Source organism: Tachypleus tridentatus, chromosome 13, assembly GCF_004210375.1.
Source record: "Tachypleus tridentatus isolate NWPU-2018 chromosome 13, ASM421037v1, whole genome shotgun sequence".
Classification (NCBI taxonomy): Eukaryota; Metazoa; Arthropoda; class Merostomata; order Xiphosura; family Limulidae; genus Tachypleus; species Tachypleus tridentatus.
Genome location: NC_134837.1, coordinates 205,026,002 through 205,051,507, shown reverse-complemented (window position 1 = coordinate 205,051,507; position 25,506 = coordinate 205,026,002). Strand labels below are relative to the sequence as shown.

The following is a 25,506-nucleotide window of genomic DNA, read 5'->3' as shown; positions in this document are numbered from 1 at the left end:
TGTAAAATTATTTTATATATATAAAGAGAGATAGGTAGGTTTTTATTAAACTGCATTTATTATACCCACTTATTTCAGTAATTACGCGCTTTTCTGTTGTTTTTTCCTATTTGAAAGGGAAATGGATTCATATAGTTTTTATTATATTGATGCCCTCTACAGGGAAATATGATAAAACACCAGGTGTATGTAATCGTACAATGGCGGCGGAGATCGGTAATCGTTGATCGTTTATAATGACCATGAAAATTTCTAATTTATTCGGGAGTTTCTGTATCACTGAAGCAGTATATACATAAATATTTAGTAGCTGAATTTTAAATGGTAGGGTTTAGTTGAAAATGGCTATTGCAGCGACATCGTCTTTACTGTTTTCCTTCAAGACAAAGGTCTGTACATATAGTATCAATTATGTCCTTACTCTCGACTGGTTGTTGTACTGCGATGTGATCGGTAATAACTGTCCGTTAGTTTAGATTTTTAGTTTCGGTTTTAGCTTTCTTTCTCTTATACCACAAACGTCAGTAACTGTCATCGAAGTTTTAGGAAAGAACAATTTGCTTTAAAATAATCTACTCCTATTTTACTCTTTGAGTTGTACAAATGCATTGTATCAACTTTTATTCTATCCCGAACTTTCAACATTCTGGTTGAACTTCACCATTAAAATGCAAAAATGAGAAGTTTAAAAACTTGCACACTTAAAGACTTAAGTCAGTTAAGGCAAGTAAAGATTGAGCTGCTATATTTAACTTTTATTGAATTTATATAGTTTGGTAGTATCTTAATATATTGGATTGAGGAATAATTCGTGAGCGTTTTTTCAAGTTAAAAAAATATATTCATAAATGAAACGCTTTTGCAAAATATTTCATGTCATTTGGTAGATAATTTTTTGCTCTAATAGATGGTGTGTTTGATTTTCATATGTCTTTAATTTTTGCTTTCATTTTCAGCTCATTAAATGGAATGTCAAGTGGACAAAATCGAGCATTTTCGACACCATCTGCTTTTCGCATTTAATTTCTTGCAATTTCGTTTAAAACAATGCATACTATATACCTAGGTATTACATGAAATAAAGTATCATAATAAATGTTTTGGGTGTAATGTGTTCATGCATTGAAGTATTGTATAGTCTTGCATGTAATGCTTGAATGAAATTATTTAAAAACGCTCATGAATTATTCCTCAGCCCAATACTAAGTTGTACCGTTATTTTCTAATCAGTTGTTGAAATTTAACTCGTAGTTCAAAATTTTAAATAAATATCAATTTTGTATTTTTCAACATAATCAAATTTTATATCAAAAGTTGGTTATTGTTTCAATGTTCATGTCATAATTAATATAGTTTTAAATTAACTGATTTAGTGGGTGAGAGCAAGAGAGAATCAGTGCTTATATATAAATCTTGCTTGTATAGATCATCTGGAATTTAAAAAAAAATTTTAAAGGATATCACTATTTCTTTAGTTAATGGTAAGTTTACTTTTTATATGTAACTATATAATAAGAAGTAAGTCCATTAATTTTCAGAAATGGTCTTTCTATGGATAGCAGTTTAGAAGATTTAACTGTTTTGATGTCATCATGAGTTATAATTTTATAATTTGGGAGTTCATTTTAGCTAATAAACATTAAATGTAGGTTTATCCCTGAATTGAAGACTTATTGTTTGTTAATTAATTTTTAAAAAGCCATACCATTTATGTTCTTATTATCCAAAATAAGATTTGATTTGGTTGTTTTTCTTCTAACACTTTTTCAGTTTTAATGACTTTTTTTTCACTCCCAACAGCTAATGATAACATAAAGCTAAATAAACACACATACACACAATCCACATATTTATAAGTATTCATTTTATCAGTTATTTGGTTCCATCACCAACAAGTATTTCTATAGCAACTGCATATTGTCCATCAGAAATGTCTTACTTCAGTTCTAATATATGTATGAAAGGATTAGCCCTTTGTTATTATGCAGAGGATGTACTCTATTATTTATGCAAGTCACTTTGATAGTAAGATGTCTAATAAGTTAAGTCTTTATATAATAATAAAGTTTAGGAGATTTATGTTCTGAGTCTAAGACATTTTAACAGACTTAATAAGTGATTAAGTGTGGAAAATATGTTTCAGTTTTTAGGATATGGATTGTTCTAAAAACTATGTGGGGCGTAGGAAAATTTTGTATATATATTTATCTATATAAAAGGTTTTGCAAGTTTTTAGAAGTGTCTGATGCAAGTTGAATGATTCTTGTGATTGGAATTAACTTTGTCCTAGAATTTCTTTATAAAAAGTAAGTGAAAATAAAAATGCTGTTTTTATTTTTTATAAGACTGGTTTGACTTTCTTCCAAGTTCAGTTTTGGTTTTTCAGTTATAAGAAGGATATTTGATTGATGGAAAGGGTGTGGATACCTAAATTATGATGTAATTAAAAAAACTTAGGTATGAAACAGATACTAAAATAATTTCATTTTTTTTTACTTTATAAGAAAATTATTGAATAGAGTTAATTTAAATGTGGTTAGATTCTATTGGACATATATAGTAACTGACTTTCATGTTATAATTAATAAAATATGAATCTTGGAAAGTGAAATCCATGTTTGTTTGTATGCTGAACGTCATTAATGTGCATGATAATTTTGTTTGTGGTGATAGTTTTCATTCTACAGGAATGTGAATATTAAAATATATTAATAGTTTGTAAATTGCTGTCTTGGAAAGAGGATGACCTCTATGGCTCAATGTTGCTCTGGCAGATGACCTCAATGGTTCGTATGGTTCAATGTTATGAAGGATGACCTCAGTGGGTCATGTTGTTCAAGTTGTTCTGAAGAATGACCCCAATAGGTAATATGGTTCATGATTATTCTGGAAGATGACCTTAATGGTTCATATAGATCAGGGTTATTCTGAAGGATAATCTCAATAGGTCATATGATTCAAGTTGTTCTGAAGGATGATCCCAATAGGTCATATGTTCAAGGTCATTCTGAAGGATGACCTCAGTGGGTCTTGTGATTCAACTTTGTTCTGACAGATGAGTTAATGGTTCAAGGTTATTTTGAAGGATGATCTCAGTGGGTCATCTGGTTTAATGTTGTTTTGGAAGATGACCTCAGTGGTTTGTATGATTCAAGGTTGTTCTGAAGGAGGGCCTCTATAGTTCATATGGTTCAAATTTGTTTTGAAGAATTACCTTAATGGATCATATGGTTCAAAGTTGCTTTGGAGGATAACCTCAATGGTTAGTATGGTTTAAGGTTGGTTTGAAGGATGACCTCAATGGATTATGTGGTTTGGTTCAGTGTTGTTCTGGAAATAACCTCAATGGGTCATATACTTCAAATTGTTCTGCATAATAACCCCAAAAGGTCATATGGTTCAACGTTGTTTTGGAAGTTGACCTTAATGGTTCATATGATTCAGGGTTATTCTGAAGGATGACTTAAATGAGTCATATGGTTCAGCATTGTTCAGGAAGATTACTTCAATGGTTCTTGTGGTTCAAGTTCTTCTGAAGGATGACCCCAATGAGTCATATGGTTCAAGGTTATTCTGAAAGATGACCTCAATGGGTCATATAGTTGAGCATTGTTCTGGCAGCTTAACTCAATGGCTTCTGTGGTTCAAGGTTGTTTTGAAGAATTACCTTAATGGATAATATGGTTCAGTGTTCCATTGGAGAATTACCTCAATGGTTAGTATGGTTTAAAGTTGTTTTGAAGCATGACCCAAATGGATCATATGGTTTAAGGTTGTCCTGAAGGATGACCTCAATGGTTTGTATGGTTCAAGGTTGTTCTGAAGGTTCACCTCAATGGTTCATTTGGCTTAAAGCTGTTTTAAAGAATTACCTTAATGAATCATATGGTTCAATATTGCTTTGGAGGATTACCTCAGTGTTTAGTATAGTTTAAGGTTATTTTGAAGGATGATCCAAATGTGTCATATGGTTTAATGCTATTCTGGGCATAACCTCAATGGGTCATATGATTCAACATTGTTCTGGAAGATGACCTCAATGATTCATATGGATCAGGGTTATTCTGAAGGATAACCTCAATGATTCATATGGTTGAAGGTTGTTTTGAAGAATTACCTTAATGGATCATATGGTTCAGGGTTGTTCTGAAGGATGACCTCAGTGGTTCAACATGGTTCTGGAAGATTACCTCAATGGTTCATATGGGTCAGAGTTATTCTGAAGGAATTACCTTAATGGTATTTTGGTTCAAGGTTGTTTTGAAGAATTACCTTAATGGATCATATGGTTCAGGGTTATTCTGAAGGATGACACAAATGGGTCATATGGTTTAATATTGTTCTGGGCATGACCTCAATGGGTCATATGATTCATCTTTGTTCAGGAAGATGATCTCAATGGGTCTTATATTTCATGATTATTTTGAAGGATGACCTGAATAGGTTATATGGTTCAATGTTATTCTGTAAGATGACCTGAATGGGCATTATGGTTCAAGTTGTTCTTAAGGATGACCCCAATAGGTCATATGGTACCTTGCTTAATCAAGTATCTTAAATTACTATAATCAATGAATATTTAAACTAAATTTTGTATACAGTTTACTCTTCAGCTTTAGTTGCTTCAAGAGAATCCACAACCTTGAAATGTGCCAATTGTAATATATTATCTTTTAACTGTTGTTTACTATCTATAGGAAATGGTTAAGATGTGTACTTGTAGATACATCAGTATTGTCAGTGACCACCATCACACACAAAAGTCTTGGATTGTCATGATAATAAAGGATATTAATGTGTGTTAAATATTAAATATGAGGTGTTTATTGAGAACTGCCAACCAAAACCAACTATTTATAGCATATGTTGACTAATAGTCATGTGAACTAGATGTAACACAAGCTGTCCTACCTGTAACAATATGAACAATCAGCTACAATAAAAACAATATCCTGATTGGAACCAAAGTTAATTGCTGATGGAAGCTGTTTCTATTTTTGGCATTATGTATTCCTTGTTTTTTTTTAGTGATGGTTGCTATCCATCATTATATAAACTATTATAATATGTATAGGAGAGATGAGCAAACGTTTTGTGTCTGTGTTGTCATATATAGAGATAAAACACCTGTAAGAGATGACACTGATTAGATCATTTTGTAGTTATTTTTAAATTTCAGTTAACAGTTTAATAAAGTCTTACAAACATTCCTTTTTAGATTGAAGAAGCTGTGGGAATGGTGCCTGGAATGGAAGCTGAGGAAAAGTTGAAAGCAGTGCAGTTTTGGAATGTTGTGTCGGAAAAGTTGCAAGAGATTGTAAACAACAGTGCTGCAGACATCAATGCAGTAGCTTTGAAAATGGAGAAGGAAAATGCAGAAAAGGTAGATGGATTTTTGTTATACTTTTGGAACCTATGAAAGGGTTAAATACTGTATTAAAGTAAAAGGGTAATGTATAAATACCAATTATCTTTTTTTTTTGTGAGAACCATCTAAGAGAATTAACCAGCTATTTCTGGTGTGAGAACCATGTTTTGTTTAACTGGCTGACTGGAATGGTTTATTTGATGTGAGAACCATGTCTGGTTAGGAGCAGTTTATTTAGTGTCAGAGCCATTTCTGGTTAGGGTTGTTTATTTAATATGAGAATCATGTCAGGTTGGGGTGATTTATTTAGTGTGAGAACCATTTCTGGTTAGGGGGAGTATTTCTTTCACTGATCCTGTAGGAGGGGGGGACCAGTTTTATATCAACACCTATTCTGAAGTGTATGTTCTAATTCTCCCAGGATTTGGTATAATCTCCCACATTATCAGAAACCAATAGAAATATTCAATGTACTGTTTACAACTTTGTTTTAAATATTTTCTAACAAAAATAATTTCTAAATCATGTTTAGAATCCTGCTTTCTTTCTTTCTCACATTTCTCATTTTAATAATACATTCAGTATTGTGTTAATTTTCATTCAAAGTTTGTTATATAGTTGTTTTACTAACTCCTTTAGATGTTTTTATTATAAATCAACAACAACAATTTGGCCGAGGTGTAGAATTAATTGTTAAATAATAATAGCTTATATCTCAAAAATTCTTGTGAAGACTGTTTTTTCTCTTGTTTTTGTGCCTGTTAAAGAACTTCTATACATATTGTAAGTTATTTGTACATGTGTGTGTGTGACACAAGCTATAATAATTTTTAATGTTTATTACATTTCCAACTAACAGTGAAAAATATCTATAATCATGTTAATCTATTAAATATGATTCCATGTAAATTAGATCCCAAATGGATCCTAGTGTTACTTGTGCTGATTTGATCGTGTTTTACTAGCAGCACGTCTGTTGAAGTAGAGAAAAATTAAGTAAACATCAATGAAAGATCTCCAGTGAATTTATAACAGTGACACACTGTGGTCAGTTCTAGAAACAAACAATTAACTAAGAAGTGAAAATTTCACTCTTATTTATACTAAATTATTTTGACATATGTTTCTTTTCTTTCAGCTTACACTGTCAAGCCATCAACAGACATCTTCCATGCCTGCTCAAGAGGAGAAAACTACATTTTTGACAGCTGCTGGTTCCTTTTCTACTCATGATGAATTTCAAGGTTTTTATTCTTGTTTTCCTTTTTGTAACAAAATATAGAGTAAGAGTGTGAAATCACAGGTTGGAACGGTCAGCATTAGAAGAGTGAAACTAAGAAAAATAATTATATTTCTCAGAGAAAATGCCTTTTTATTCGAGTGTCAGTTTTTCTCATAGGAAACTAAGACAATGTTCACTTAACAACATTCATAGGTTTGTGATAAAAATAATTGGTTGATTTTACAAACACCACAATAAAGTATTTGCATAATTAGAGATTGTTCTGTCTGTGTTTGTGAATAATATTGTATTCTGTCTACATGTACAAACAGAGTTTATTTTCTTCTGCTGTCTGCAGATATCCAGGTTTGACTCTTATATGTGTCAGAATACAAATAAACTGCTGACAGAGAATAACAGTAGCCGATTAATCAAGTTATATAGTCAAAAGTAGGGTGCCACAAAACTGAATGTACATTAGAAAAAGATAAAAATTTACATTAAATCAGATTAATAATTCTGTTTGTGCAGGTGCATTGAAATACCCAGGTAAAGATGTCTCTTTTTATTTCATAATGTGTGATAATGTTTATTTGTAACAAAATTTTGTAGTCACAAGGCAAAACCATGATGAGAAAGTAAGAATTTAAATAATCACCATGAGCAGTGTTAATTTATAACTCTATATAATCATATTTTACAAATAATCAGTAACAGTTAATAATTACCAAGGATCATGAACACAGTTGGATTTTAATAATTTAATGATGTGTAAAAATTACAACTGAAAAAGTTAAGTTACAACATATTTGTTTACATAAATAGTGTCATAATGAAAATAAAATGTGAGTGAACTTGTGATTGGTGGAACTGTTCTCTGTTGTGATTGGCAGAATTGTACATTGCCGTGTCAGATTGGTTATACCTCAGAAGTTTATTGTCTGTTTTACACACTGTATTGTTGAGCAGACAGTAGCAGATGCTTACTCACTGAGCTTTTCTCATGGTTTGTCTTGTGTAACTGTGGTTTTGTCATAACGCATGGTTTAATACAACTAGGCAATTTAAACAGACTTAAAAATTTTTCAATTTTACCTGCATTAATTTCACCATTTCTTTCGTAAATGGCAGTTAGATAGTATTTTACTTTTGTAAAATGAGATTTCATCACATATAGCAAGTGTTTGTTTCAAGCTGTCTTACTAATTCTTTAACAAATAATATAGTATTTACTTCAGTTTCTGTGCATTTAATTAAGTCCGTGCTCAGCCAGAAGTGACAGAATCTGATACTTGTAGATCCAGCTGAGTTGACTCAAAATTGTTTTTGATTTTGCTAAATTATATGGTTTTTACAATTTTTATAACATTTTTTTGAAATTAATAAAAGTACTGAAAAAATTATCAACATTTTTTTAAAAAATATATTTTTTAGTCTTAGTGATTGATTAATTTAACAAATTTTGAAAACAGTGTTTATTTTTTCTAAAATTAGAAATGTAAGTAAGCAACCAAATGTTAAATTCCTAGGTACTACAGTATATCGAGAAAATGGAACCTTGTCAACTGATCAGTCTCTTGTATATCTCTCGGGAAGTACTCTTACCGATTCCTCTCTCAGTTCTGCTCCTTCACAAACACACCCATCGTCAGATATCCAGAAACTTTCTCCTGTTTCTCCTTCTTTACCTCCAGCTGCAGCTGTGCTGATGGATTCATCGGGGCAGTCATCTGCATTTGAGACCCAATCGTGTGATGCTCAAAGCTCAAGTAATGACATAAAATCATGGACAGACTGCAAAGACGACGTTACTAAAATCAGTAATTCTTCCAAAGTTACAAACACTGGTATATCTCAGAGTAGCAGCCCAAAAGCCTCTAATACTAGTAACAGTGAAAACATTATGGATATTGTGGAATCAAACGATGAATCTGATTCAGACGAGGAAGTTGCTGAACTTGTAAATGAAGATAGTGCCGATAATATGGTGAGTTTATTTTGGTCACAGACTGAATTGACAGAAACTTTTTACAAATTACTGTATATCATCTTTATAGAATAAAATAAAAATTATTTAAAATTAGAACTGTCAGTTTATTGAATAGATAGAATTTAAAATGACAAAATTTCATTTTTCAAAAGATTTATAACAAAATTAAAACCCTTTGATCAGAAAAAATAAAGTGGGTGTTAACATTAATTATTACCACATACAAGGTTTGTTTTAATTGTTTTACCTTTTCTTATTTAGTGGCTTCAATTGTAACACAAAAATTCTAAAAATTAATCACGCAGAAGGAACGTTGCTGCCACACTTAAAGGATTAACTCTTCAAGTCTTTAATTTTTACCACCTTCTGCTATTTCAGTTTTTTAATTTTGTGAATAATATATAGTTTGGATTAGTTTTAAACCATAGAGATATAAGTGTTCTCAGATGCTGTCATAGTCTGATGGATAAATTGGGAATTTCAGCCCAATGCTGGCAGAATCCACTCGGGTATGAGTTAATATGAAGTTAAAACAAAAGGTGAACTTCTGCTAAAGGTTGTTTCTTCTTAGATATAATATCATCAGAAGGGCTGTTAAACAGTTTTACTGTATTAATCCTGTTGGCTTTGTGTATCTTTTACTGAGAATGACACAGTTTTTGTGTTTATATTCAAAATTTTATTATTATGTTTTTGTTTATGTTACACTAATAAGTATAGCATAAAATCTTACCTAATAATTCATATTTTAACCCTTAAATGGTGGCCATCATAAGTTGATGCTGCTACTTACAGTTGTTTAAGGGTTAACAGTATACAAGTTTTAAGTTCATAATTCTGCAAAGTAATATAAAAAATCCTGAATTTCCCATAGTATGACACATGTGACACATTTTCTATAGGCACCTTCTCTTATTTTATGCACCACCACTCCAACAAGTATGAAATTAAATGTAAATTGTTCACTATAAAACTGTCATTGTTCAAACAAACAATAATTTTTATTGCTTTCAATTTTTTTGGTTACAGAGTTAACAAATAGAAAACTCTTGTCACATTCTGCCATTCTTGCTTTATATTTAATATTATGTTACCTATAACCAAGTCAAGGTTTTTTATCTATCAAATGAAGTACTGAATTATATTGTGTTCCTAGTAGACAGTCATCAGTTTCCTTGGAGTACAGCCTCTGTTCTCATGGGAAAGTTAATGAATAGCTTGGATGAATTTGTAATGGATTTTATTGCATAGCTAGAAAGTTGGAAGTATTTTGAGAGTTAGGGAAAATTGTCTTTTTTCCATGTTATTAGTCTATCTTCATTGGTGCATTATTTAATTAAAAAAAAGATTTAGTACATTATTACCATTAGCGTAACAAGTTGGGTTAAGTGTTATCAGTAATTGACAGTAAGAAAAAAAGAAAATTAGATAAGCACTTTATTTCTTGTTTTTTATGTTTATTTTCATAATAATGAAGAGTAAACATGAGAAACAAGGAATATTTCTCACTTAGTTAAGATTAGATTAAGTAAATAATATAATAAAAATGTTTCATGAGGCATGCATGTGAGCAGCTCTAGTAGTTTGTGGGTAAAATAATTCAATAATTAATATGAATGCTTGTTCCTTGAATAGTTTACAACTTACCATGACATGAATAGTAGTTAGACATAGTTCAAAGAGCAATAAAATTATAAGTTAGTGTATAATGTTATAAGCTTAAATCGTAAGGTAAAGAAATGTAGTTACAATTTGAAGTTATTCTAAAAAGAAAGAAAAAGGTAATTGAGATTATTTTTGGTGGTGGTTATGAGATCAGTCAAATTGACAGATTCTGTATAGAGATAGGTAGAGAAAACAGATAAAATATGAAATTTTGCTGAGAAACAAATGTATGAAATATATTTAGGAAGGTTTAGTGATTACACAAGAGAAAATTAAGATTTTTGAGATAAGGAAAAGTATTTTTAATCTTAACATAAATTACTTTGCACATAGACTATTCAATATATTCATGGACAAATTTTTATTTTATTGTATGAAAAATACTTCACAAAAAAATTAATTTTTTGTTTGTGAAAAACTTTCAAATTTTGTGAAAATATAAACACTATATTAAAAGTTAGAAATATTGAATCTATAATGATGTGGTCATTCAAGAGTTAACAAAGGCAGAAATAAATCATTCTGATTGAAATAGATCTTGAACTATTTACTCTAGTCTGTTCTAAACAAATATTATAGCAATAGGTCATAGAAAGTCTTTCAATTATTCCACATTTTTTACAAAATATCATTTCTTTTCACACTATTATTAAAATTATCAAGTTTTTAAAAGGGACAACTAATACATAAATATCACTTATAAATATGTTATTCTCTGTTTAAAGTCATAACAAAATGTTTCTCAGGATCAGAAGACTACAGAAATTGTAGTAATACAATCAGAGGGGGTGGACAGAAAGCGAGGAAAACGATCATGTACAGGAGATGACATAAAAAATTTGTCATGTGAATGGTGCCTCAGACAGTTTCCTCACATCTCATCCCTAACTAGTAAGAACTATTCATAAAATGATTTGGTAGTTGTTTTTAGTTTTAAATGCAGTTTTTTAATTATTGTTTTTGTTTTGTGTGATAAAAGACAAACATTTAGTTCAGTATTTTTAAAGAATCTCTTTCTAACATTTGTATTACATATTCAGTAGATTAACTATAACATATTTAACCAAATATGTATGGAAGAAGTCCATTAGACCAAGTCTAGGTTCAAGAAGAAATGTTGACTATACTTTTGAATTTACCAAAATGTGGTAGGCTTGTAGTAAAATGTACAAGTGTATTTAACAGACAAAAATTAGATGTATTACAAAAATATTTGTACTGAACATGTGTCAGTGAGTTGACTGTCAGTTTGACTCAGACTTCGAAAAGTTGTAGAAGATGTTATAAGTGCAAAGAATACACATACTTTTGTCCATTTTACAGTGTGCATATTAAATTTGGATAACCTCTAGAACCTATGAAATGGATATCTACAGTTTCTTCAATTTTCCCGTATATTGTGTCTAGTATTTACTCCCACCTATCATGGGTAGTTGATGACTGATGTCAAATCCATAATATCACGTTGAATAGTACCCTGTAAAAGGTCACGGCATGCACACTTTGACCCTCACCCGTATACATAGAGTCACTCTAATTTACCTTGGCCCACTGTATTACTGTATATATTTGTAGTTTCCTGAGTCTCAGTGTTAGTTCTAATTGAGAACGGTCTTATGAGATCCTATAAAGTTGTCTTACACTCTGTTGGAAGTCAAAGTTCATGTGATGAACTTTATGCTCATTTTAACCTCATACTGTTTAGTAAACAAAGCTTCTTCCAAGGAATAATATTATGTTTCTTTCATTTGTATCCCTTAAGCATTTTTTTCCTTTATTTCCTTGTTTTATTGGGAATCAGCTTTTCTCATGAGATAAGGAAAATGTTCATCAGTGACTACCAATTTGTTCTTTAATCATTTCATGTCCACCTATAGACAAGCAGTAATCTTACAGACATGCAACACTAAAATCCAGGGTTCAGTTTCCTGTTGTAGATGTGTCAAATGGCCCAGTGTGGTTCTGCTCTAAAACGAACATTTAATTTTGAGTCCATCCTTCTGTTCACGTGTTTTATACATTTGTCCATTGATGAATGTCATTACAAAATAGAAATCACTTCTCATTACAAATATTATGTCCTATATTTTAAAAACTAAAAATCGTTTTTGTGCCAAAAGCCATACACAAACGTATTTAAATAAAAGCAGAAAATAAACATCCTCATGTTGTATTTTTTTCAAATTCCAAAAAATAATTTTATTTTTCAAGCACAGTATTTTTATCTTGGTCTAGCAGACTTAAGAGGATTATTGTGTAAAGATGGATGTTAACCGAATGTCTCTTGAACACATTATTTTAAAAGTATTAATCTTGAAAGTATAAGCTGTAACGTGTGGTTCTCATCCTGAGATCATGGTTAAACAGATTTGATAAGTCTGTACAGGGATAGTTCTTGTCAATATGTAGATAATTCATGATAGTATTCTATAGGTAATCATGGTAACATTCAGTAGATAATTCATAACATTCTATATGTAATCATGATAACATTCAGTAGATAATCCATTGGTAACATTCTATAGATAATCATGATAACATTCAGTAGATAATCCATGGTAACATTCTATGGTTATTCATGGTTACAATCTACAGATAATCATGGTAAAATTTGACAGATAATTATGGTAACATTCAGTAAATAATCATTGTAATGTTTAGCAGACAATTATGATAACATTCTGTAAATAATCATGGTAATATTTAGTAGTTGTTGATGGTAATTCTATGAGTCATAAGATCTGGTAAATTTGTTTGTATGACTGGTAGGAGCTGTTTTATAGTATCATTTGACAAATTTAAGTTTTGTTGACTGGTCAACATTGTTTTACTAGGATATCTAGTAAATCTTTCCTAATCTTTTGAGATTCTTTGAAGAACTTGCTACATACATGAATAAGGTTAATGGTGTGGATTTGGTGTGTATGTATATAATATGTACAGACACTCGCATATAGGTTAGTTTCTGTATATTAATTTCATTCTTGCAAGTACAGGGTGTTTGGAAAGTCACTGTGCACTTATATATTTATTAACAGACAAAACTGCACAGTGACTTTCCAAACACCCTGTAGAATGTCAGCATACAGTGTTGTGGCTTTCATTCATTTCAGTAAGAATTAAGAATAATTTGTTCTCTATGAAAACTATGAACTCACTAGTTTGTAAAATTAAGTAGCATAGATATTATATCTGAAGGTGACAGGGAACTAATCACTTGTCATTGTCAATTAAAATGAATACTGATATTACTTATTATGAAAGTTTAGAGGTAGCATAGGTGTGTATGTATATATATATATATTCATCCTTTATTTAAAATAAAGAAATATTACATTGCAGGTCATCGAATGGTTCACATGAAGCCCTACGAATGTAAGGAATGTAAGGCTCGCTTCTCTAACAAAGGAAATCTCACGGGTAAGTCTGTACGAGTCTAATGAATGTTGCCTTACAGTATAGTTCTTAAAGCAATATACTTGCTAAGGCATATATTTTTCTTTCATTTATATTGTAGAAAATTTTTCCTAACCTAACAGTGTAATCCTACTATAAGAAATTTACCTCAACCTGACAATATAGTTTTACTCTCAGAAGTATACCCTAACTTAACAATATAATCCCACTACAGGAACTTTACCTTAACTTAACAATACAGGTCCACAATCCTGTATCTGAAGTTCCAAAATTTGAAAAACTCCGAAAACTGAAGTTTTTTTCGTGGAGTGTGGAGCGTCAGTATAACAGCTGACCTTACTCCATACCCACTTGACCCATGTCACTCAGGTGTGACGTGGCAGCGTGGACCAGCCACCCAGCAGTCTGACAGGCTTGTTAGTTACATCTCAGTGCTCCTACTGGTCATGTGTGTCTGCTGTTTGCTGATGTTTTTTCTTGCTTTTTATTTTGTGACTTTTTTGTTTAATTTCACTGTGAAAATGTCAAAAAGAGGTGCAGATACCCATATGGGTAACAACGAGAAGAGGAAAAGGAAGCATCTGATGTCATCAATAACGGAAAGTAGAGTTATTGCAGAAGCTTGATCGTGATGTGTCTGTGCGGCATCTTACTGAAGAATATGGTGTTGGAACTACCACTGTATATGATTATGGGGGTGCTGCCCTGGACCCTACTGGAGTGATACATTTGTTCTAAAATCCGAAAAATTCCAAATTCCAAAATACAACTGGCTCTAAGGGTTTCAGAAAAGGGATTGTGGATCTGTATAATCCCACTACAGGAACTTTACCCTAACTTAACAATGTAATTCTGCTATAGGAACTTTACCCTAACTTAACAATCTAATCCTACTATAGGAACTTTATCCTAACTTAACAACATAGTCTTACTATAGGGAGTATTTCCTAACTTAATAATGTAATCCTACTATAAGAAGTTTACCCAAACTTAACAGTATAGTCTTACTACAGGAAGTTTTACCCTATCCTCACAGTATGGTCCTACTGTAAGAATCTACCCTAATCTAACATAAAGTTCTACTGTAAGAATCAACTCTAATCTAACAGTTCAGAACAAAAATCATTAAGTGATTTGAAGGAGTTTAAAAAGAACATTGTTCCTGTGATTAAAATTATGTACTACATCTGTTTTTCAGATATCATACACCTTGTTTGTATTAGAGCAATTTTTCCATCCATCTTGTACTTGTTCACATTTTTAGCACTGCCCATTTCATTGTAAGAGATAAAGAATAATAGGCTTAAACTAGTTAACACATAAGCTGCAGATATTTGTTGTTGTTTTCCTTACATTCCTTTTAATTTGTCCATTTCAGTTTCAAAATCAGAAGTGTGTAAAAATGGAATTTCAGGTCTTAAATTTATTTCCCGTAAGTCTCTGCTTGAGAAGCTTTTTGTTCAATACCAGAACTCATCAGTTAGACTGAGTGATGAAAGAAAAATATTCTATGAAATTCTATTTATGTCTCCAGTATAATACTTAAAAGTTACTGTTTAAATGCTGAAATGTGACAATAACAGACATAATTTTTCCCCACATTCCCCTTTATTTGTTCTGTGACTTGTGTGAGAGAAAATTTAGATAGAAAATGGTGTTTGTTACACACATGTGAACCACTACTGAATAAATTAAGAGGGTGTGGAAAAAAATAAAAAATATCTGTAGTTTTATGTGATTGTTGACACATGCTTTAGCAATTTCTTTTCTCATCCCACCAATTTTTGAAAACTAATCTGTTCACATTTTCCGACAAAATTATAAAACTCGACAAATATTTATAAGAATGAAAGAAGACGTGGGTGGACATGCACTGTTGTGAATGAATAATGCACATTTACTGTGCTACACATTTTATATTTACTAATCTAAAGCTACACCAATTGCATTTGAAACTTGCAGAACTTAGGTTACTATAAATTATTAAATGAAAATCACTGAGCCAAGTTATGTGTTCTTCTCTCATTCGAAAGTCAAGTTCTCAGTTTGTCAAATGGTTATATTACAGTGATTATTCCATGGACAAATTGTAAAAGTAAAACTCGGTAGTTAATTTATATCAGAAGGTGATTTAAAAAATAACTCTTGAATATTTATTGTGTTAGATGTGTGTGTACAGGACAACAGATGGATAAGTCCCTCAATATTTTTACAGGAAGCAGTGTTTCATAAAGTGATTAACTTTTCAAAACTAACTAATTGTTTAACAAAAATATTCAGTTCACCAACGACGGCACACTGGAGAGAAGCCATATTCCTGTGATAATTGTAATGCCAAGTTTTCCACAAAAGGAAACCTACGTCGTCATGTTAGAACTCATAGTGGAGAAAACCGGGAAAAGCCATGGCAGTGTCCACACTGTGGTGGGTGTTTTACGGAGAAGAAAAGTCTGACTGTGCATATGAGAAGACATACGGGGGAGAGACCATACAAGTAAGTATATTTCTTTGTTGTGTTAAGTGAAATAACAAGACTAATAAATGAATTAATTTGTTCTCAATAACCATGCCAAACCTACATCATACAGAACTTCTCTACAGTCTCTGTTTCATATACTCTTGTTCTATCATTTATTTCATTGAATATGTATGTTTATTTCTAGTCTGTTTACTGTTTCATACATTCATTAATAAACTGAACCTTTTTATTCAGATTATGTACTGCACTCTAATTAAAAATAATTTCTTTATGGTACTTGGTGTTCTTAGCAGTAGCCTTTATTTAGACATGTCACTAAAAGATAAAAATATTTAGTGTGTATAGACCTATCAGTTCAACAGTTAGCGTGTATAGACCTATTAGTTCAACAGTTAGCATTATAGACCTATCAGTTCAACAGTTAGCATTATAGACCTATTAGTTCAACAGTTAGCGTGTATAGACCTATTAGTTCAACAGTTAGTGTGTATAAACCTATAAGTTCAACAGTTAGCGTGTATAAACCTATCAATTCAACAATTAGCGTGTATAGACCTATCAGTTCAACAGTTAGCGTGTATAGACCTATCAGTTCAACAGTTAGCGTGTATAGACCTATCAGTTCAACAGTTAGTGTGTATAGACCTATCAGTTCAACAGTCAGTGTGTATAGACCTATCAGTTTAATAGTCAGTGTGTATAGTCAGGAAATGATAGAAGAATTGTCTATACCAGTTAATGTGCAATGACTTATTTACTTGTTCATAATTTATATCTGTTTACCTGTAACAAAGAGTATTGATTTTGTCTTGTGAATTTTCCTGTGTCTTATTGCAGATGTAAGATTTGTGAAAAGAGTTTTGCTCAATCAGGAATCCTTCAGACACACATGGCCATGCATCTCGACCAGAAAGATTTCCTATGTGAGCACTGTGGAAAGTCTTTTAGGCAGAAATCTCAGTTGAGGATACACATGCTGAGACATGACGGTGTTCGTAACTACCTCTGTCTGTCTTGTCCGGCAAGATTTCTCACTAAAGGTGTGGTCTGTTTTTTCTTCAACCAATCATTAAAGTTAACCTGGCTGTATTTACCATGTTGTATCATTGGTGAAATAGTTAACTGTTTCATTTGCAGGTAATTATAACGTTTTTTTTTTCTGTTTTCAGTTGTACAGTAAGTATTATTTTGCCACCTGTGTTAAATTATTTTTTTAAATATATATATTTGTTGGTACAGGAATAATGTAAAAATAAAAATGTATCTCTGAACGGCTGGTATGGGTATTAACACTTTTATTGATAAGCAGAGAACAACGTTTCGACCTTCCTAGGTCATCTTCAGGTTGACAAAGAGAGTTTGTGAACTCAGAGAAAGAGCTGAACAAAGCCCTTGTGTCAAGGTACTGCCTTTCCTCGGGTAAATAATTTAGAAATAGGGACAGTCATTTTCAAGTTTCCAGGTGCCATTTAGTGCACAAATTGCAATTCAAGTTCATTATTTTCAGTTCTGGTTTCTTTTAGCATATAATGTTATAATACTTATTTTTGTAGAAGATTATTGTCACATGAAACATTTTTACTTTTTATAAGAGTAATAGTACTGATACCAGCAGATAAAACTGCAGCCAAATCTACTGTAAAGTAAAAATGTCAGTGAAGAATTTTGTAGTTTACGTGATTTGACAGATTTAAGTTATATAGTACTTAAAAATTTACTTTAAATACACATAATTATGTCTTCAATTTTAATTTCTAAATTATGATCATTATTGCTTGATATGCATCTAAACATATGTTTTAAGTCTGTTAGTAGCTTTTATTTCATTACTTAAGTATCACTATTTAGATACAGAGTGAAAAGAGTGTGAATAAGTTTAATTATGATAGTTGAAGTTCTTTGTTTTTGCTTTAGGAGATTTGGAAAGGCATAACCGAGTTCACACAGGAGAACGTCCATACGTGTGTACGCTTTGTGGAAAAACTATGACACGCCAGCAACATCTTAATGAACACATGAATCGACATTATGGCTTAAGACCGTACGAATGTAACTATTGTGGAAAAAAATTTGCAGAGATGTCAGGATGCTACAAGGTATTTTGTTTTTCTTTATCGATGGAGTAAATAATAGTTAGAAGAAGGACTTTAGTACTGGACTGTTATCTCCTTATTTAACCTATTTTTTTGTTCAAGCCATATTGAAGAACATGTCTTTCAGGTAAAATTGTGTTGTTGTTGTTTTTTGGTTTGGTTACATGCAAGGCTGGATTAATCAAAGGTAAAAGTAAGTAGTTATGTATGAATTCCTCAAGTCAAGGGGTGAGCCTGTAGTGGTTATGTTTGTTAATTGCAATGTTAAATTATATTTTATTTGGAAACTGTTATTTTGAAAGCACTGTATCTGGTAAAGTGATATTTTAATTGGTAAAATATCATTGAGAATAAAAATAAAATAGAGTACTTGTGGAGAATAGACAGTCCACAAAACCGAAGTTGCACATGGACCAACTGTGATCGCAATTACACTTGTGCTTTTTATCAGTATTTATACTTCCAAGAAGTTTTTTATAAAAATAAGCTGAGCATATAGTTTCTCTGACAATTTTACATGAAGTTTAATATAGAACACTTAACCGTTAATACTAATTCTCATTGCACTTATCAACTTAGATTGATTTCATGTAAAATTAGGCCTAAACATTTGGTTTTGACTAAGTTCAAAGCTGCACAAAGGGTTAGCTGTTAACATCAAGAACAAATTCTGAATATTATCATTATAAGCCCTCTGACTGACCATTAAGTTACTGGGAGGTGAATCCTAATATAAAAAATCAGTTATATATTGAATTTACAGAGTAATTGTGAATCAAGCATACGTTTGGTCATTTCTAAACTAGAACTTAGTTATAACTTGTTTTCTTGTAGAACAATTTATTTTATTGTCATTAGTTGTAAGTTTATAACGTATGATTATAATTTTCAAAAGGTTATTTGTGATATAATAGATTTCAGTACAACAGTGAGGTGTGATTCTGTATGTTGTTTGGAGTACAAAAGCACTAACTTCCTATTTTTCTTGTAACTGCCTTTTATCCCTAAAATGCTTAAACAGGTATTGAAGTCTGCATATTGTGTTCCATTATGTTTTCTTGTTATTTTAGAAGAAGTAAATTTAGAAATAATATTTTCAAAATTATTAATTGTGTTATTTCTTTGTTTTTGAATCGTAAATAAACTGTAACTTCTTTTAGCCACATCTCAAGTAAATAGAATATTTTACCAGGACTGAGTAAAACACAAAGACAATTGTATATTTCCCACTAAAATTATTTCTTCACCACTGTTAGGGCCCAGCATGTCCAGGTAGGTTAAGGCATTCAATTTGTAATCTGAGGGTCACAGATTCGAATCCCCGTCACACCAAAAGTGCTCGCCCTTTCAGCTATGGGGGGGGGGGGTGTAATGTGTTCTATGTACTTTATTTCTGGCTTATCACTGTTATCAGAGACATTTTGTGGATATTGTTATTTTGAATGAGATAAGTTTTGTGGTACTTCTGGGAATTAAAACTTTTCAGTGTTTTAAAGAGCGTATTTAGATGTTTGTTATGATAAAATTAATTTTTATATTCTCAGCACATCAAGACTCATGAACGAACACAAGCACAGCAAGATAAAATGAATGAGGTGCAGCAGTACAGTAACACTCAGGTATGAAACCTACGTATTGAAATTTGGACTTAAATATTTTTAGTTTATATAAATGTAGTCTGCATTTAATAGCCTATTTATTGTACATTATTACTATTTTTGGAGATTTTTTTTAAAGTAGAGGTTAGGAGGCAAGCACTAGAAGAATATTTTGTTCTTTCAAAATTTAAGTTACTTGTAGAGATTAGTTTTTGGGATAGCTGTTGGTATTTATTGTTTTTGTTAAACATGGAAAATCAAACAATTACTTATTTTCACCAATCACAAAATCATAGTTTTTGTGCTTGAATATTTTATTTTGTATTTCTTAATTGTTAGGCCTGTTTGTTTTAATGATACAGTTTAAAAACCATAAGGTATATTAACTCTCAGTGAATGACAAGTGGCATTATAGATTTATCAAAGTACTTTACTTTTTGAATAGCACTAAAACATTTTTTTTTCTTTTTTTTTTTTTAAGGAACAAACAGAATTTGTCGCAATGCAAAATCAAAATGAACCTCAGTCTCACCCTTTAAGATTGGAAGGAGTTGTTGTAAGTCAGGCAGATTTTGGACCACCTGATGTGACTGTATTTGTTCACTCGGGGGATCAACCACTGGAGCTAGGAAGCGAAATGACTGTTGTTGAACAAGAGTCTGAAGACGGCTCGTCAGCAGTCATACCTCCTTCTAACGATGATAGCATCACAACAGCTTTAGCAGAACATATAACAGACTTTGCCGCTATAAACCTCCTTGCTAATGCATCAAGTTTTCAACAAACATTTTGACTGAGTACTGCTTGTACAAGTTTTGTATTGACAGATCCCGTGTATAAACTAAAAAAACTATATTCTTTCTGTATACTTCTGAAATCACTGTATAGCCATGTGTGTGTATATATATGTATATATATATATATATATAAAATAAACTCATTTTGTAAAAGAAACTAAATAGATTCACAATACAGGAATTGGCTTTGCAAGTTTACCCTCTGGTGGCTTGATGGTAAGTGTGGAAGCTTATGACATCGAAAATATATCGATTTTGATACTCACAGTGGCCACAATATAGATAGAAAATTGTGTAGCTTTGTGCTTAAGGACAACAAAGAAACTCACCAGTTCAGTGCCTTTTGTTTATATCAGAAGTTTAATACTCAGCTGAACGTTCAAGAGTGTAATGGAAGGAGTTATAAGCTCAGTTGAAACAATATACTTATTTGAGTGCACATTATTTTTTAACTTGGGGCACTTTTGTTTGAATAAGTGGTGGGTTAGTGAATAATTAAGTTTAAATTGTAATTGACATGAAATGTATTAAAAAAACAACTATAAAAGCTTTGCTATGTCCACAACAACCAGTTAGTTTTTTTACACAATTTATGCTCATAATAGCGCTCATCCTTGTTCCTCACAAGTAACAAATGAATACTGTATTTTAAGCTTAGGTGGAACTGATTTAGTTTCTGTAGTTTTGACGGTTTGGGATAAAAAGATTTAAAAAACTGAGAGGACTTACACATTAATGTTTTGTTTCACTGATATAACTAAATGAAATTATGTTTTTCGGCTCTTACAATATAAAGAAAGATTTTGCTAAATCTCAGATTTCTGTAAACTTAGTACTAGAGGGTGCTTGCTTGTGTTTTTATTTTCATGCAAAGCTACACGAGGGCTATCTGCACTAGCCATCCATAATTTAGCAGTGTAAGACTAGAGGGAAGGTAGCTAGTCATCACCACCCACCACCAACTCTTGGGGTGCTCTTTTATCAACGAATAGTGGGATTGACCATAACATTATAACGCCCCCACGGCTGAAAGGGCAAGCATGTTTGGTGCGACAGGGATTCAAGTCCACGACCCTTGGATTACGAGTTGAGTTCCTTAACCACTTGGCCATGTCTGGCCCTAGGGGGTGTTAGTATTAAAACTGGTATTAATGTACAACTGTTATCCTATCTATTTCATCATATTTACAGAAACACGCATCAGGTGAATGGGGATTAGTTTAATGATTTGAAGTATAATAACAAAATCATTAATATCTAGCCCTTTCTTAATCCATTAAAGTGTTTCTTAATTCAGCTTTTGAAAATATTTTTTCTTGTTCTCCTCCATCAAACAATTATTTTTCATTTAGCAGTGCTTATTTTTTGTTTAACGTTTTGTGTTTGGCTTAAGTTTCCTCACGAACTGGTTTTCTTTAATTTTCATTCACACAGTTAAACTATTATCATTTGGTTCCAGTCACATTGTTTCACTTGTTGAGTTTGGTGGGCTCTACCTCAGTGTAAATTCTGAAGCTCATATTACCACCTCAGTGGTCACACTGGCCACTAATGTTCTTTCTAAGGCCTTAGATGCGGGAAACCTGACAAACGATTTATCTACCAGGACATTGGATATTACATGGGCCAACCTTTTTTCCTGATCTTGTCCCAGTTTGTTCCGAACAAATGGAGCCTGTTCAGAATGACGAGGACTTTGATTGTCTATTTCTGCCTCCTGATTTTGCCGTACCTTCCCTTTACTCACCTGAGGAATCAGTTTGAACTAATACAGTCTTTTTGGATTTTATTTCCCAGGTATGTGATGAGTCATGTCCTACCTTAGTGATCAGTCTTCCCACCACCCCTTTTTAGTTTTTCTCCTCTGTGATATTCAGGTTCATGCTGATTGATTTGTCTCAAATGCTCCATGCAGTTTTAGATCAGTTCCAACTTTCATACCATTGTGCTGACTGCCCCTATTTATACCAATAGTTATTTGGTTCCGTTTTGCCTGTTTGGAGGACAGCTCCTGAATCTCCTGTCAATCTGACCCATACCCAATATTCTCACCTACATCTTACCCTTACCACTCTTTTTATGGGACCCTTTTTTCTCTACACCTCCTCTCTGAGGATCTCCACTGAAATCCTGAGGGATTTTTCAATACCTTTTCTCTTGTTTCCTCCACAATAACTCATTTGTCGTCTTTGACTCTGGCTTTGCATATGTGATTTATCTGTTGTTGAGACATTCTAGGTCATGATGGAATTTTGGCTCATTTACCATTGACTTATATTAAGGATTTACATACGGTCACACTTCTGTGACAATATTGTTTTGGCATGATCTCAGAAATATTAGAGCCACGAGTGGCATTGTTCCAACAACAATTTTCCCTTACCATTATTATTGAATTTTGTCTCAGTCAGAGCTGCTTATGATACCTATTACTGTTTCCCATCCTTCATCTTCCAAACCCTTACCTGTATCTTCTTGGAGTGCCTCTCTTGTTTTTCTTGACGACACACCTCAAGTCATCAACAGTACCAGTTACTACCCAGTGGGAGCTGAGCTTGCCAACGTTTTAATTGCTAGCATTCCTTTGTTGAAGATCAGTATGTTCTTTAGTTTCTATTAGAAGGATTTGTGGCTCTCTATCTTTCCCTATTTGCCTCTCTCCTCAGTATCCTTTGACCAGTCAGCATTTCTCAGAAGCAGTTTGGTAATTGCTATCTCAGCAGGCCACCTGTCAGTTCTGAAACTGCTATCTCCACCTTAAAAACTGTTCTCCATCCTACAGCAGGTGTTTTTTTTCCAAGAAAACTGGGGACTCGAGGCGAATCATGAATTTATCTCGTCTCAACCTCCTTGTTTACAATGGAGTCTTTTCTCGTTCTTATGCGAGTGTTTTCTCCTGGTTTATAAATATCACCAATGCTTATCACCATATACTTGTATCACTTACATTCTTACTCTTTGGTACGACCTGGCATGGCCAGGTGGGTTAATGCGTTCGAGTCGTAATCTGAGGGTCGTGGGTTTGAATCCCTGTCGTACAAAACATGCTCGCCCTTTCAGCCGTGGGATGTTATAATGTGACGGTCAATTCCACTATTCGTTGGTAAAAGAGTAGCCCAAGAATTTGCAGTGGGTGGTGATAACTAGCTGCCTTCCTCTAGTTTTACACTGCTAAATTAGGAACGGCTAGTGCAGTTAGTGCTCAAGTACCTTTGCGCGAAATTCAAAACAAATAAACTCTTTGGTTTGTCTATCTCAGGGTGGTTTGTCAATTTTGAACTCTACCATTTGTGTTTGCTTTGGTTTCTTATGCTTTCTATCGCGTTGTCTAGGCATTTACTCGATGTACATGTTTTGGGGTTGAGTTTTCATTGTTCATGGACGACTGGCTCATTTTGAGCCATACTCGTCAGCTCCTTTTTATGACTGCTCGAGTAGACTGTTTATTCAAACTAGGAAAGTCCTTCCTCTGTCTACTCAATATCTTGTCCATTTCAGGATTCTGTTCGACACTCGTATTACTCAGGCCCATCCTTCTTCCTTAACACTTTGTTCTGTGGGGTTGTTAGTTTGCGAATCCCTCTCAGTTTCATCACTTGCTGCTCACGAGGTTCTGTTTCTTTAGAAGATGTGGTTTTCAGTGACATCACTGGTCCTTCTCAACCATCCTCATACGAGGTTTCTTCAGTGGGCTCTTCACGATCAACGGAACCTTGCACAAGATCGTCATTCTACTGCCATTACTCTGTAAGATGACCTGCTTTGGTAGTTGGACAAGGCACATACCTCAATAGGTGTGACACTTCCTCCCCGCGTCTGGATCTATACCATTTTACGGACACATCCATGTAGGGCTGGGATACGTGGGTCAACCACCAGGAAGTTTCGGGCCATTGGTCTATGGACGAAAATGCTTTGTACATCAGCTTTCTAGAACTTCTAGCTGTACATCAGGCATTGAATCATTTCCTTCTCGCTCGACATTGTCTGGGAGTGGTTCATTCCGACAATTCAATAACCAAGGGGGAACCTGATCTATATTTGTGGATGTTAGATCTCTTATCCTGGACCCACACATTCATCTCATTATGTGTTTTCAGTCTTGTTGTAGATCGTCTTTACTGCCATGACCAGATAGATATATCCGACAGTATTCCTTAGATTCTCTTGTTTTGAGGGAGCTTTGCAGTCGGTGGGGTTCCCCCATGTGGATACTATTACTAATAGCCTCAAATACAAGTCATCACCATAACTGATATGCTTAATGAACTCCTCGAATACGATAAAATTAACAAAGAAACCTTTCAGTATTTGATACCCAGACTAACTTTTCTAGGTAGATTTTGTCTCTTACCAAAGCTACACAAACCAAACAATCGTAGCTGGCCCAGAGTTTCTAATATAAACATGGTTACTGAAAAAGCTATCTGCTTTTCTTAACCAACTCATAAAATGTATCCCCTGTACCTTCTCCTATTATGTAAAAGATACTGCTCACTTTTTAACATCATAAAAATATTAATACTAATGGATGACTACCTCCTAACAGCCTTCTTTGCACGACTAGCAATCTGAGGGTTGTGGAGTCGAATCCTCGCCACGACAAACAGGCTCATCCTTTCAGCCGTGAGGGTGTTATAAAGTTTAGTCAATTCCACTATTCGTTGGTAAAAGAGTGGCTCAAGAGCTGGCGGTGGGTCATATAAGTAGCTACCTTTCCTATGAGGAACGGCTAGTGCAGATATCCCTCGTGTAGCTTTGCGTGAAAATCATAACAAACAAATATACATTCCATCAAAAATAGTTATCCATCTAATAAACGTTATCAAACCTGTAAACTCATAAATGGTACTGATTCCTTTCCGAATAGGTACGAC

At 32.9% G+C, this 25,506-nt stretch overlaps 1 protein-coding gene across 2 annotated transcripts; it reads left to right on the top strand.

Moving 5' to 3' along the window:
* Window positions 1-158: 158 nt before the first annotated feature.
* Window positions 159-20,786, top strand: LOC143237282 (uncharacterized). Of its 2 annotated transcripts, none has more exons than XM_076476355.1 (11): window positions 159-389; window positions 5,219-5,383; window positions 6,507-6,612; window positions 8,120-8,577; window positions 10,992-11,136; window positions 13,588-13,665; window positions 15,943-16,156; window positions 16,979-17,181; window positions 18,056-18,237; window positions 19,779-19,853; window positions 20,314-20,786. In XM_076476355.1, exons 1-11 carry the CDS (start codon window positions 342-344, stop codon window positions 20,623-20,625), a joined length of 1,986 nt encoding a protein of 661 aa, XP_076332470.1. In that variant the 5' UTR covers window positions 159-341; the 3' UTR covers window positions 20,626-20,786. The 2 variants fall into 2 exon arrangements, with proteins under 2 accessions (XP_076332470.1, XP_076332471.1); XM_076476356.1 differs by having other exon boundaries at window positions 174-723.
* Window positions 20,787-25,506: the final 4,720 nt, after the last annotated feature.

Bases quoted from the DNA above. Each gene is read 5' to 3' on its own strand.
- LOC143237282 (XM_076476355.1), top strand. From the start codon at position 342: ATGGCTATTGCAGCGACATCGTCTTTACTGTTTTCCTTCAAGACAAAG. The intron at 17,182-18,055 runs GTGTGGTCTGTT...TTTTTGCTTTAG, and splicing joins GGCAAGATTTCTCACTAAAG to GAGATTTGGAAAGGCATAAC. The intron at 18,238-19,778 runs GTATTTTGTTTT...TTATATTCTCAG, and splicing joins AGATGTCAGGATGCTACAAG to CACATCAAGACTCATGAACG.